Source organism: Poromitra crassiceps (genome assembly GCF_964638095.1).
Source record: "Poromitra crassiceps genome assembly, chromosome: 13".
Classification (NCBI taxonomy): Eukaryota; Metazoa; Chordata; class Actinopteri; order Beryciformes; family Melamphaidae; genus Poromitra; species Poromitra crassiceps.
Window position 1 is genome coordinate 14,423,395 of NC_139644.1, and position 13,187 is coordinate 14,436,581.

The 13,187-nt window shown below is 39.6% G+C and overlaps 2 protein-coding genes across 2 annotated transcripts in view; both read left to right on the forward strand.

Annotated features, from left to right (window-relative positions):
- Positions 1–3,125, forward strand: part of abca3b (ATP-binding cassette, sub-family A (ABC1), member 3b) — a 46,890-nt gene extending 43,765 nt beyond the window's left edge. Inside the window, exon 31 of the mRNA XM_083649236.1 lies at positions 442–3,125. Within this exon, the coding sequence (XP_083505362.1) occupies positions 442–573 (132 nt within the window). The 3' untranslated portion in view covers positions 574–3,125. The remainder of the gene's footprint in view (positions 1–441) is intronic.
- Positions 3,126–5,651: 2,526 nt separating this feature from the next.
- Positions 5,652–13,187, forward strand: LOC310787752 (cytochrome P450 2K1-like; the record flags this gene model as incomplete). The annotated part of the gene is made up of 9 exons (XM_083649239.1): positions 5,652–5,855; positions 7,123–7,285; positions 7,770–7,919; positions 8,017–8,177; positions 11,275–11,454; positions 11,570–11,711; positions 11,850–12,034; positions 12,667–12,808; positions 13,000–13,187. 9 exons carry the CDS (start codon positions 5,652–5,654, stop codon positions 13,185–13,187), a joined length of 1,515 nt encoding a protein of 504 aa, XP_083505365.1.

The following is a 13,187-nucleotide window of genomic DNA, read 5'->3' on the forward strand; positions in this document are numbered from 1 at the left end:
CTCCATGTCTTCTTCTTCTTTGAGTTTTATGGCGGTTGGCAAACATATATGTGCATTACCGCCACCTACTGGAGTTTGATATCAGCCAAACGCCTGAGGGGTGGGCATGGAAACGAAGGCCACGCGAGCCCAGTGCATTGTGGGAAATGTAGTATTTCGAGTCCCCGCACCCCCCCCCCCACCACCCCCCCCCCCCCCCACACACAGAGTGGATTTCTGGTGATATCTCAGGCTGTAAACAACCAATTTCAAAAATTTCAACGGATTCTAAAACCTTAGGGGCGTGAGATTTAATATATATTCATATTCCCCACGGAAAACCCGGCCTTTAAATGTACAATTCGCTCCAAACTGTAGCTTTAAATTCTGACCTTGGCTCAAAACTTTGAACAAGGCTAGAGATCGATTGCCTGACCGTCGTCTTCCTCCACTCCCCCTCAGGTGTTTGGCACTTTGGAGGCAGCCAAGGAGAAATACTGTATTGAAGACTACTGTGTGGGCCAGATCTCACTGGAGCAGGTGTTCCTCAGCTTCGCCCAGTTCCAGCACTGCACAGAGGGCGGCAGGAAATAAGTGGAGTGAAGAAGAAGCCATCCGTCCAATCTCCATTTTCTACTGTGTGTGTGGATGACCTGTGTACATGGATTTGCCTCAGTTACTGTATACCACACCTGTGCACACAGGACACACCGGCCTATACACCTCCTGTGCAGGGCTGGAGCAGAGTGCGCCCCCCTCTGGCCGTCCTGTGGCCGCTGGCCGCGTACGTCCAGCTCCGTTTTGACCTCTGCTGTGACTTGCCCACCACACACACACAGGCCACACAGGCCAGCCTCCAAACATCAGCCTTGGCATTTCTGCTCCTCTATCGCCCTGATGTGTCTTTGTTGGCTCATTCATGCCATTCTTGTTTTGCGATAAGGAAGTTAGGATTAGAACAGGTGGGGATTGAGGGGGTCGACTATACCAAGTAACAGGACCTTAACACTAAACCGTTCAGTGAGGTCGAAAACAAAAGACAATGACACGTACCCGTTAGATATGAAAATTAGTACGTACTACTCTGCATTGTGTGACAGACAGGGTTTATATGCATGTGCACTTCTGTGTGTGCAGCTTGTCTTTTTTTTGTTATTTATAATTTTGTTTTATCACTTGATTGTTGTGTTTCTGAGAATCTGTGCTCAGTTGTGATTGTTAATAATCACAAGAGAATGAACCACTCCATTCAATACTTATGAAATAGTTGCACACCTTTGCGCCTTATCTAACAAAAGAGTTTTTTTCCCCCCTTTATATTGCCCCAAACAAAAAGCCTGGTTATCCTTAAAAGCCGCTTAATGTTGTTGCCAGATGTAAATAATGTAATGTATTCATGGTACTAAAACCACTTACTCATTCAGATCCTAAAATACTGTTTTGGGCACATTAATGAATGCATGCGTGAATTACATTTTACAGAAATGCACGATATTGGGAGATCATAGAGATACTAGTAGCAATCATTTGGAAGATCGTCTTAATCAAAGATTTATCTTAAAGAGTATATTTACTCCAGTCTGTTCAGCTCTTGTGAAGCCGATGGTTTTTTGCACCTCTTTTAGTTTTTGCCGCCAAACAACTTAGAGCAACTGTGCGTGACCATGTCATGATCTCCAGCCATTACAGTTTACATGGGACCTATTCCAAAAGACATGTTGGGCACTAGTGCTGAAGTCATTTATGTGTGGCTACATGGGTTTCTCTATCTGTGACACACAAGATTATTTCCAATGGGATGATTGAAATGGGACGTCTTGACTTACTAGATTGCGTGTGTGTGTGTGTGTGTTTTTTGGTGTGAGAGAGACCACATTTACACCTGGTTTTTAAATCCAACCTGTATCCAGATAAGTTATCTGGATTTAAAAACCAGGTGTAAATGGGGCGAAAGAGAGTTAGACAAAACACTATCCCAGAACTCATCCAGCCGTTCCTATACCAGTGCTGTGATATTCCTTCATTATTAAACCAGGAGATTGATTGTTATTGTGAAGGACACTGCATCTTTAGTGCAGACTCGGAGCTTCTCCTTCAAGGAAAGCCATGAACCAACCTGTGAGTTTAACAAAGCCTCTACAAATACACCCCATTTACACCTGCTTTTTAAATCTGACCTGTATCCAGATCTGGATGTTATCCGGATAAGGAAAAAATTCATGCTAATGCAAGGTGTAAATGCATTGTGATCACGATGTGATCAGATCTTCCTGACCACATCTGGAGGTAGCCTGTGTCACATTGTGTTCAGATCTCTTACACCCCATTTACACCTGGTTTTTAAGTGCGACCATTATCTAGATAAAGTATCCAGATACAGGTCGCATTTGAAAAGCAGGTGTAAATGGGTGATACATGCGTTGTTCTGAGGAAAATGATCAGCGCTGCTTGTTCCTCTTGTATTTCGATGTGCTTCTGTTAACTTCTGTTTAGCGTGTCCTATTTCAAGAACTTGCAGAAAGATTCACGTCTCAAGTCAGTTAATGTATCAAAACAACATTCTCACCATGTAGAAGATATTCTCGGTTTCCCTCCTTTCCTCCCTGTGGAAAGGAAGTTGCAATCATATTGTTAACTTGCTCGTGTAGCTACAAGTGAAAGTGACATTCCTACTCTCAAAAAGTTCCCTCTGCCTCCACAGACGAGAGATGAATGTATTTATTATTTTACACATAAGCAAAAAAGCACTCAAGTAAATGAATCAACTTTGTTAATGGTTAGCTTGGTATGATTTGAAGCGCTTTGTCTGACCGGTAGCAAAATGTTAAATGTCAAGTGTGTGGAAAAGACACTGAAGTAGAGACTGACATTCCAGGAAGACACTGTATGGGGCTTATTATTGGTCTTAAAGAGTTTTCTTTGTTACGTTTGTATGTATTTGCACAGTTCATGTTTCTTACACCTGATGACTTGAATCAACTTAAATGTTGCATTCTTAAGTTGAGGGGAAAAAAGAAAGGTTCGTGTTGATGGTAATGCTGAATTGGTGATGCGGAAATACAATGTATCATATTTAAAAAGGGAATTTACATCATTGTAATTGTGTATACTGTATACCATGCAACTGACCTTGTCAACTGTGTATGTATTGCTATTCTTTTTAAATTAAATAATGCTCTATGCAAATGGAAGCAAAGACACTGTCTGGTTCTCCGTTTTGAAATCAGTAATTCACACCTTTCTTGATCTCACTATTCATCGTTTTGATTGAATAAAGCGGAACTATTTCATATATAGGCTACTTCAACCCAAATAATGATTACAGTCACAGTTTTGTATTTTGATATTGGGTTGAGTCAGTAACAGTTTACAATAAGGCTAACTGTTAAATAACAGTTAATGATTCATCAGTATTTAATCTGTGTGTGTGTGTGTGTGTGTGTGTGTGTGTGTATAGCCGCTAGGCTAGCTAGCAGGAGGCCATCATGCCATGGCCTGCATTGCCCCTCTCTCTGGCCTGAGATGCCCTGAGAGCCCTAAGGCCACCTTGGCAGCCCTGTTACCATTGTGATGCGGATCGCAGCGGAAGGCCAGTTGGCCTTGCCCCTAAAATGACGAATTTCCCACGCTGCTAGCGAGTGAATCTAAAGAGTCAATCAGCCCGGTCGATCAGTCAAGCGTTTCGTTTCAGTTGAACCTGTCCTGCGGGAGTTTCTGGAGGCTCGAGTCTTGTGTTTTTCTGCCACGGAGGAAATAAATCCATTACGAGTGAAAAGTCTTGTCTACTGCAGAAACGGACCAACTGACTGTCAAGCTGCTAAATACCACTGTCACAGATGATCTCTGCAGGAAATAATTGTTGACCGCTTCCAAGAGCCTAGACTGGAGAGATAGCTAACTAACGTTATGATTATCATGTAGGCTACATAAAGAATGTATAGCCTACAATTAAAATATTACAATTTCTATTAAAATAGCCCATTTATCTGGTTTGACATACCGGTAGGCTATGCTATCATTGAAAACTCAACTGCTGCATATAATTTGGTTTTTAAGATTTCACTGATCATCACAGTAAATGCAAATCACTGTAGTCCTAGTTCAGTTCGGCTGAAAGTCCCTGTCGTTTTGCCATCAAGGCTCGAGTCACACGTGTAATCTTTTAAATAATACAAATTTGGTTTTATGTAGCTTACTTTTCTTTATTTTTTTAGCTTGCATTAATTTAATCTGTGCCATTTCTCTTTTGTCATTCTATTTCAGTATCATTTTAATTTTAACCTACTTTCTCTTGGTCCTGTTTCCTAGCTCCCCATAATGATTTTTTGTCTTATTGTAAAGCACTTTGTGCTGTTAGGCTACATGCTATACAAAATGCTGGCAGCCTATAGGCCTACTTGCCTACACATTAAAGGGATAGTTCGGATTTTTTGATGTGGGGTTGTATGAGCTTGCCAACAGTCAATGTACTGCATGCAGTAGAATGCAGCCGGCGCGGTATCAGTTTGGAGAAATGGAGACTGGTGTTGTGCCAAAAAGTGATTCACTGCCACTTGAACGGGTAGAAATAGGCCAAAAATTAAGCACGGAGGTCCCCGTTGTCATCCGCCCGGTACGCCCAGCAGCCTAAACACTCAACCAGGTTAAAGACCACCTTGTTCAGCCCAGGAGAGGTGGTGATCAACACCGGGACAGTCCTCACCGGGTCAGGTACTCTGTGAGCCTAACCTCGCATCACCAGGCTCTTCCAGAGGAGAGAAGAGCCTGGTAGTACATATTAGCCTACTCATAGACTGTATGTGGTGGGTGGTGCCAACGAGAAAATGGGAGGTGCCCGAATTACTTCATATAGGGTTACCTGTAGGAGGAACGCTAGATCGCAGCTGTTTCCGGCCAGATGATTGAGGCAGGTGCACACCTCATTCCATCATGGCGTGCAGGGAAAGCTACAGAGCAGGAACAAAGAGGTAGGCCGCTGACTATGGCTATTTTCTGTGTGTAGCGTTTTAGATTGTTTGCTGTGAATGTGTGTGACATTTATTGTTTAATCATGTATTGCAGATCATCTGCTTCCCTGCTGGGTTGAAGGCGGCTGGTAGTCGATAGGACGGTTACCATCGACGTACCAGGTATTTTAAAGCAGTCGTGTAGTTTTAACATTTAATTAAAATACATACATAATGATAATTCGGGCACCTCGTTGGCGCCACCCACCACATGTATATAATACTATAGGCAGGATGTCCTGCCCGTGTTCCGGTCCTGTGTTCTGGTCCGCAGTGCTTTCATTCCCCCATAGAAATGCAGCAGTATGCAGCCTAACCTTGCCAGTCACTACGAGTTAGAGACAAAATAAGAAGCATGGGGATACCAAACGAAATATTCAAAGAAGTACTTGAAGAAACTTGCTGGATCCATAACATTATAGTACAGCATTTTGGTTCCTACGTTCCGACCATAGCCGGGAGTCACGGAGCAAGGTTTTACCGGAAAGGTAAAGAGTTGAAAACGTTAATAGTGTACACTTAAACTGATTTGTTTAGATGGGCCTTCTTACTCTCATATGCCGTCGATAATACCGCATACAACCCGGTGTCAAATAATCCAAACTATCTGTTTAATCACAGGGCTCGCACTTGTGGAGTAGTTCAGTCCCTGGTGAGTCTGGGACCATGTCTCTACTGGAAGGTCTTCTCCAGTCCTCCAGTTCAGTCTCCCTGTTGGGGGCTGCTGTGTTCCTGCTGGTCCTCTACCGCTTCTCCTCCAGCTTCAGCTCCCAGGAAAAGGCAAAAGAACCTCCAGGACCCAAACCTCTTCCCCTGCTTGGTAACCTGTTGCAGCTCGATCTCAAGAGACCCTACAATACTCTATGTGATGTGAGAAATGTCTTGTCTCTCTGAAATACTGTAATTCTACCCAGGGGCGGAGCGACCCTATCAGCCCAGAGGGGGCGAAGCTCTTAGGGGGGCCCCATCAAATTTTTTTTTTTTTTTTTTTTTTTTTTTTTTTTTTTTTTTGAAGGCCAGGCCAGGCCGCAGGGCCGGTTCCAGAACAAGATGACTAGGGGTGCATCCTAGATAGGAAGGGGTGCAGATGCCCGGCCAAAGGCCGGGCCCACTTGGGTGGCCGGCCAAAGGCCGGCCGGCCGAAAAATTTGACATGTTATTTTACTAAAAATAATGCATTTGACCATCATTTCAAGTAGAATGATACCACCCAAGCAAGAATATTTCAAGTGTTTCAAGTGCTTTACTGAAATATTTGGACCATATAATGATAATACAATTATCTCAACCTTAAAAGGTTACATATAGGTGCCAAAAAGCCATAAAATCACATCAAAGAACAAAGAAAAACAACAACTATAATTCAAGTTTAAACAGTAAGTGTGCAGCTGTAGCATTTATACATTTTTTTGCTTTTCAACTGAGCATGCAGACAAATAAGGGTGCAATGCATGCTTTTGCACCCCCGTAGAACCGGGCCTGCCAGGCCGCGAAGAAAAATGTGCCTTTTTTGCATGTTTGAATCGGTTTTAGCCATATTTAGTGGAATATCTCATTTTAAACACACCAATGTTATTGTCTATTGATTGAATTCCTCTCAGACTCACACCACTGACTTTATTAAATAAAGTCATTTTAAGTCACAACTGTAAAATAGCTGATAGCCCCTATATCCGAAAACACAATTTGTCACTCACTGAGCCAAGTAATATTATGTCCAAGAAAGACTACAGTGAAGCCACTTTACAGACAAGCTTGTTCTGAAGAAGAAAAATAAAAACACAGGTTGCCAGCCAGGTGGCCTGGCCTGCAAAAAAAAAATATATATATATATATATATATATATATATTTTTTTTTTTTTTTTTTTTTGATGGGCCCCCCTGACGAGTGGGCCCTGGGGCGACCGCCCCCTTGCCCCCCCTCTGGCTCCGCTACTGATTCTACCCATTGCTTTGCTAGGAGACTGTAAATGTTTCTTTATGTAAGTAACCATATTTACTTGCATCAACAAACAGTATGTTCAGTATGTTTGATACTAGAAATTATGATTAATATCATTTTTTTTATTGTGCCAGATTCCTTATCTAATCCTTATCGTCCTCTATGTCTCTGTTTCCCTTGTCTTCATCTCTTTAGCTGTCCAAGAAATATGGGTCAGTGTTCACAGTCTACTTGGGACACAAGAAGGTGGTGGTCCTGGCAGGATACAGGACGGTCAAGAAGGCTCTCGTCCACCATGCTGAAGAGTTTGGAGAGAGAGAGATCACTCCTCTATTCTATGATTTAAACCATGGGCATGGTAAAAATGTTTTTAGTTAAACTGACTTTTTATATGAATTGTATTTATGTTGTCAAATCAAGTGTTGGGTCACAAGATCACCACACGATGAAATATTAATCCAAAATGTACATAATTGGTCTTTTTGCAAGGAAAAGAGGTAGCCAGTACTACATGGCCGCCGACCTCTTTTCCTTCCAATAAGACAGATTATGTGCATTTTGGATGAACAATTCATCGTGTGGTGAGTGAGTACCCGAAGCACAACATGAATTTTGGCGCCGTGAGATGTGTGTTTTGGCAGATTTTTAACAGCTGTACCATTAGCCTCCATTCTATGGTGATAATTACTAACTTCACGACTGTAGCTCGCTGTAAACTGAGTGGACAGTGCCGGTAAGGCATGGTGTATCTTGGTTATGTGGGGGGGGATGTGGCAAATGAGCTAAACTTCCAAAAAAGTGGTGTATCCCTTTAACACAAGTCAACCACTTTTTGTGTCCAGGCATAATCTTTTCCAATGGAGCGTCGTGGAAGGAAATGAGGCGTTTTGCCTTAAGTACTCTGAGAGACTTCGGGATGAGCAAAAAGATCACTGAGGGGAAAATCATTGAGGAGTGTCGCTACCTGACAGAAGTATTTGATAAACATGAGGGTAACAGCATCATCTCTACGTGCAGTACAAAGCTTATATACATTATTTGGCCTACCTTTGACCGAACATGACCTAATTCATGCTGTCTTTGTCACAGGTAAAGCCTTCGATACCACCCAGGCAGTCAATTACGCAGCTTGCAATATCATTTCAGCCATCATGTATGGAGAAAGATTTGAATACAATGACCCTGACTTCCAAGCCATGGTGGACAGAGACAATGAATCCATCCATCTCATGGGATCAGCTATCATCCAGGTACTATAGGGTGATTTTACATTGAGTGACTTCCCCAAATCCTAGGCCATACATTCTTAAGTTGATTTTTTTTACACCTTTTTTACACCTCACAAGAATAAATGTAATCTGTATCTAAGAATAAATATAATCTGTAGCTAAGAATAAATGTAATCTGTAGTTAAGAATAAATGTAATCTAAGAATAAATGTAATCGTAGCTAAGAATAAATGTAATCTGTAGCTAAGAATAAATGTAATCTGTAGCTAAGAATAAATGTAATCTAAGAATAAATGTAATCGTAGCTAAGAATAAATGTAATCTGTAGCTAAGAATAAATGTAACCTGTAGCTAAGAATAAATGTAATCTGTAGCTAAGAATAAATGTAACCTGTAGCTAAGAATAAATGTAATCTGTAGCTAAGAATAAATGTAACCTGTAGCTAAGAATAAATGTAATCTTAGCTAAGAATAAATGTAATCTGTAGCTAAGAATAAATGTAACCTGTAGCTAAGAATAAATGTAATCGTAGCTAAGAATAAATGTAATCTGTAGCTAAGAATAAATGTAACCTGTAGCTAAGAATAAATGTAACCTGTAGCTAAGAATAAATGTAACCTGTAGCTAAGAATAAATGTAACCTGTAGCTAAGAATAAATGTAACCTGTAGCTAAGAATAAATGTAACCTGCAGCTAAGAATAACTAACCTGTAGCTAAGAATAAATGTAACCTGTAGCTAAGAATAAATGTAACCTGCAGCTAAGAATAAATGTAATCTGTAGCTAAGAATAAATGTAACCTGTAGCTAAGAATAAATGTAATCTAAGAATAAATGTAACCTGTAGCTAAGAATAAATGTAACCTGCAGCTAAGAATAACTGTAACCTGTAGCTAAGAATAAATGTAATCTGTAGCTAAGAATAAATGTAACCTGTAGCTAAGAATAAATGTAATCTAAGAATAAATGTAACCTGTAGCTAAGAATAAATGTAACCTGCAGCTAAGAATAACTGTAACCTGTAGCTAAGAATAAATGTAACCTGTAGCTAAGAATAAATGTAATCTAAGAATAAATGTAACCTGTAGCTAAGAATAACTGTAACCTGTTGCTAAGAATAAATGTAACCTGTAGCTAAGAATAAATGTAACCTGTAGCTAAGAATAAATGTAATCTGTAGCTAAGAATAAATGTAATCTGTAGCTAAGAATAAATGTAACCTGCAGCTAAGAATAAATGTAACCTGTAGCTAAGAATAAATGTAACCTGCAGCTAAGAATAAATGTAACCTGCAGCTAAGAATAAATGTAACCTGTAGCTAAGAATAAATGTAACCTGCAGCTAATAATAACTGTAACCTGTAGCTAAGAATAAATGTAACCTGCAGCTAAGAATAAATGTAACCTGCAGCTAAGAATAAATGTAATCTGTAGCTAAGAATAAATGTAACCTGTAGCTAAGAATAAATGTAATCTAAGAATAAATGTAACCTGTAGCTAAGAATAAATGTAATCTAAGAATAAATGTAACCTGTAGCTAAGAATAAATGTAACCTGCAGCTAAGAATAAATGTAACCTGTAGCTAAGAATAAATGTAATCTAAGAATAAATGTAACCTGTAGCTAAGAATAAATGTAACCTGCAGCTAAGAATAAATGTAATCTGTAGCTAAGAATAAATGTAACCTGTAGCTAAGAATAAATGTAACCTGCAGCTAAGAATAAATGTAATCTGTAGCTAAGAATAAATGTAACCTGTAGCTAAGAATAAATGTAACCCGTAGCTAAGAATAAATGTAATCTAAGAATAAATGTAACCTGCAGCTAAGAATAAATGTAACCTGTAGCTAAGAATAAATGTAACCTGTAGCTAAGAATAAATGTAATCTAAGAATAAATGTAACCTGTAGCTAAGAATAAATGTAACCTGTAGCTAAGAATAAATGTAATCTAAGAATAAATGTAACCTGCAGCTAAGAATAAATGTAACCTGTAGCTAAGAATAAATGTAATCTAAGAATAAATGTAACCTGTAGCTAAGAATAAATGTAACCTGCAGCTAAGAATAAATGTAATCTGTAGCTAAGAATAAATGTAACCTGTAGCTAAGAATAAATGTAACCTGCAGCTAAGAATAAATGTAATCTGTAGCTAAGAATAAATGTAACCTGTAGCTAAGAATAAATGTAACCCGTAGCTAAGAATAAATGTAATCTAAGAATAAATGTAACCTGCAGCTAAGAATAAATGTAATCTGTAGCTAAGAATAAATGTAATCTGTAGCTAAGAATAAATGTAATCTGTAGCTAAGAATAAATGTAACCTGCAGCTAAGAATAAATGTAACCCGTAGCTAAGAATAAATGTAATCTAAGAATAAATGTAACCTGCAGCTAAGAATAAATGTAATCTGTAGCTAAGAATAAATGTAATCTGTAGCTAAGAATAAATGTAACCTGTAGCTAAGAATAAATGTAACCTGCAGCTAAGAATAAATGTAACCTGTAGCTAAGAATAAATGTAATCTAAGAATAAATGTAACCTGTAGCTAAGAATAAATGTAACCTGCAGCTAAGAATAAATGTAATCTGTAGCTAAGAATAAATGTAATCTGTAGCTAAGAATAAATGTAACCTGTAGCTAAGAATAAATGTAATCTAAGAATAAATGTAACCTGTAGCTAAGAATAAATGTAACCTGCAGCTAAGAATAACTGTAACCTGTAGCTAAGAATAAATGTAACCTGCAGCTAAGAATAACTGTAACCTGTAGCTAAGAATACATGTAATCTGTAGCTAAGAATACATGTAATCTATAGCTAAGAATACATGTAATATATAGCTAGAGCTACACTGAGTTTACAATTTTATGACCACTTTCCTGTTATTGTGTTGTCTTCTTTTTTGTCACGAGCCTTTAACTTCACGGTTTCCACTCCTCCTACATCTTTGTCATTATTCAATGGATTTCCTAAAAGAAATCAATGTGGGCTTATAGCTTTCACATTGATTCATCTGGTCAGTCTATCTCGTGGGGAGCCATGGTGGTTTGTCATATTTTGAAACCTTGTCGTGTCAGCTAATGCAACAATTAACTTGTTTGCATTGTACCAAATTATAGGTGTACGATGTATTTCCTTGGTTGGGCCCTTGGCTGAAAACCTTGAGACATTTGCTGAGGAATGTGGAAGACAACAGGGCGGAGATAAAAAGGTTGATAAAGGGTCTGAAAGACACTCTCAACCCTCAGATGTGCAGATGCTTTATAGATTCATTCCTGATCCAGAAGCAGAGTCTGGAGGTGAGTTATCCAACTCTTATTGTTTTCTTCCTCATCCGCCGTGCTTCACCGTTCATACTGATCAACCAATCAATCACAGCCATAATATGTGTCATCTGTGTATTGGTACATGTAGGGGTGTGGAATCATGGACTCACACTACCATGATGATAACCTGGTCAACAGTGTGATGAACCTGTTTGCGGCTGGGACTGATACCACAGGAAATACACTTAGATGGGCTCTCCTGCTCATGGCCAAGTACCCACATGTTCAAGGTACCAGAACACATCAGGCCCGATGACGCATACAGTTTGAAAACTGCTCTTACATTTTTGAAATTCTGCGTAGAGTGCTTACAGTATGTGGCGCTACAGATTCACCAGAGCTTTATTGACCATGTCACGTGTCTCCAGACCAGGTCCAGGAGGAGCTGAGCAGGGTGGTAGGAAGTCGTCAGGTCCGGGTGGAGGACAGGAAGAACCTGCCCTACACTGATGCTGTCATCCATGAGACTCAGAGACTGGCCAACATCGTCCCCATTTCTATTCCTCACGTCACCAGCCGAGACGTCACCTTCCAGGGCTACTTCATCAGGAAGGTCAGTTACTCTGTTACTGTTTTGAATACAGATTCACACAAATTAATTTTCATAACAATAAAATAAATCGAAGGCGACACTGAATTACATGTATAGTCTCTCTATCAAACTCTGTCAGGCCTGGTGACATTGAACTGTTTGTGGACTAACCTTTATTATTTTAAACCATTTTGCAATTTGCACACCTGGAAGAAAAAAAAAAAAAAAAAAAAATCTGGTGCTGCTGCTGCTACTACTTCACGTCCTATTCTCATGGGACTACTATTACCTGGGGCCTCTAGTAATTTAGTAATTGCGGAGGTCCTCTGTGATCTGAATCCCGTGCGAATCTGCCATGCTCATAATTTGTAAAGTAAAAATCCCCCTGCAAATTATCTAGCATAGCATATTATAAACACAACACAAAATGAACCACCGCCACAAATCTTTGCATGTAAACTATTAATTAATTATTTTTTTTGTATTTTTTTTTTAATGGATACAGCATCACAAAACGTAATATTGTGATACTGAATTATAGCGACATCTTGGCACGGTTGCCTTTATCAAGGCATGTTCCTCTGAAAATTTGAAACAATACTCATTCTTCTGAGACTTTATGTCATAGAGCTGTTGTCTTATTTTGTGTACAGGGGACTACTGTGTTTCCTCTGCTTACTTCTGTCCTGCATGATGAGAATGAATGGGAGAGCCCACACACTTTCAACCCTTCCCACTTCCTGGATAAGGAAGGTGCATTTGTCAAGAGAGATGCCTTCATGCCCTTTTCTGCAGGTATAACAACGTTTGCCAATGTTTATTTCGTGAGGTTTTTATTCTTTAGGGATCATATATATTTTACAGCTACACACCTTTTACACCCAGATATAGATAGTACAGTATTTTTTGCCAAATGTCTTGCAACTCTAACATGTTATTCAATTTAACTTCAATTATAATTCCCTTGCAACTTTTTGTTCTTTCAGGTCGCAGGGCTTGTCTCGGAGAGAGTCTGGCCAGGATGGAGCTCTTCCTCTTCTTCACCTCTCTCCTCCAGCGCTTTCGTTTCTCTCCTCCACCTGGAGTTACAGAGGATGAGCTGGATCTGACACCAGCTGTTGGCTTCACCCTGAGCCCTTCACCTCATCAGCTGTGTGCTGTCAGTCGCCAGTGA